The 425-nt window shown below is 45.9% G+C and overlaps 1 protein-coding gene across 1 annotated transcript; it reads left to right on the top strand.

Moving 5' to 3' along the window:
* Positions 1–3: 3 nt before the first annotated feature.
* LOC109131940 (root phototropism protein 2-like) lies at positions 4–420 on the top strand (the record flags this gene model as incomplete). The annotated part of the gene is made up of 1 exon (XM_019243106.1): positions 4–420. A coding segment is annotated over one exon (417 nt), but the record flags the coding sequence as incomplete, so codon positions are not given.
* Positions 421–425: the final 5 nt, after the last annotated feature.

The following is a 425-nucleotide window of genomic DNA, read 5'->3' as shown; positions in this document are numbered from 1 at the left end:
TCTTTCACCTACGACGGAGAACGGTTACTAGATCTCGACAGTGTCAGAAGAATCATCTCTAGTTTCGTCGAAAAGGAGAAAAACGTCGGTGTTTTCAACGGTGGAGACTTCAACAGAGGACTCTGCTCTGTTACACTACAGAGAGTCGCTAAAACAGTTGACTCTTACTTAGCAGAGATCGCTACTTACGGAGAGCTAACGATCTCCAAGTTCAACGCGATCGCCAACCTTGTCCCCAAATCCGCTAGAAAATCAGACGACGATCTCTACAGAGCTATAGACATCTTCTTGAAAGCTCATCCGAACCTAGACGAGATCGAAAGAGAGAAAGTGTGTAGCTCAATGGACCCTTTAAAGCTTTCGTACGACGCACGTCTCCACGCTTCACAGAACAAGAGACTACCAGTAAACATAGTTCTTCACGC

This window comes from Camelina sativa, unplaced genomic scaffold, assembly GCF_000633955.1.
Source record: "Camelina sativa cultivar DH55 unplaced genomic scaffold, Cs unpScaffold08753, whole genome shotgun sequence".
Classification (NCBI taxonomy): Eukaryota; Viridiplantae; Streptophyta; class Magnoliopsida; order Brassicales; family Brassicaceae; genus Camelina; species Camelina sativa.
This window is presented reverse-complemented; position numbering and strand designations above follow the sequence as displayed.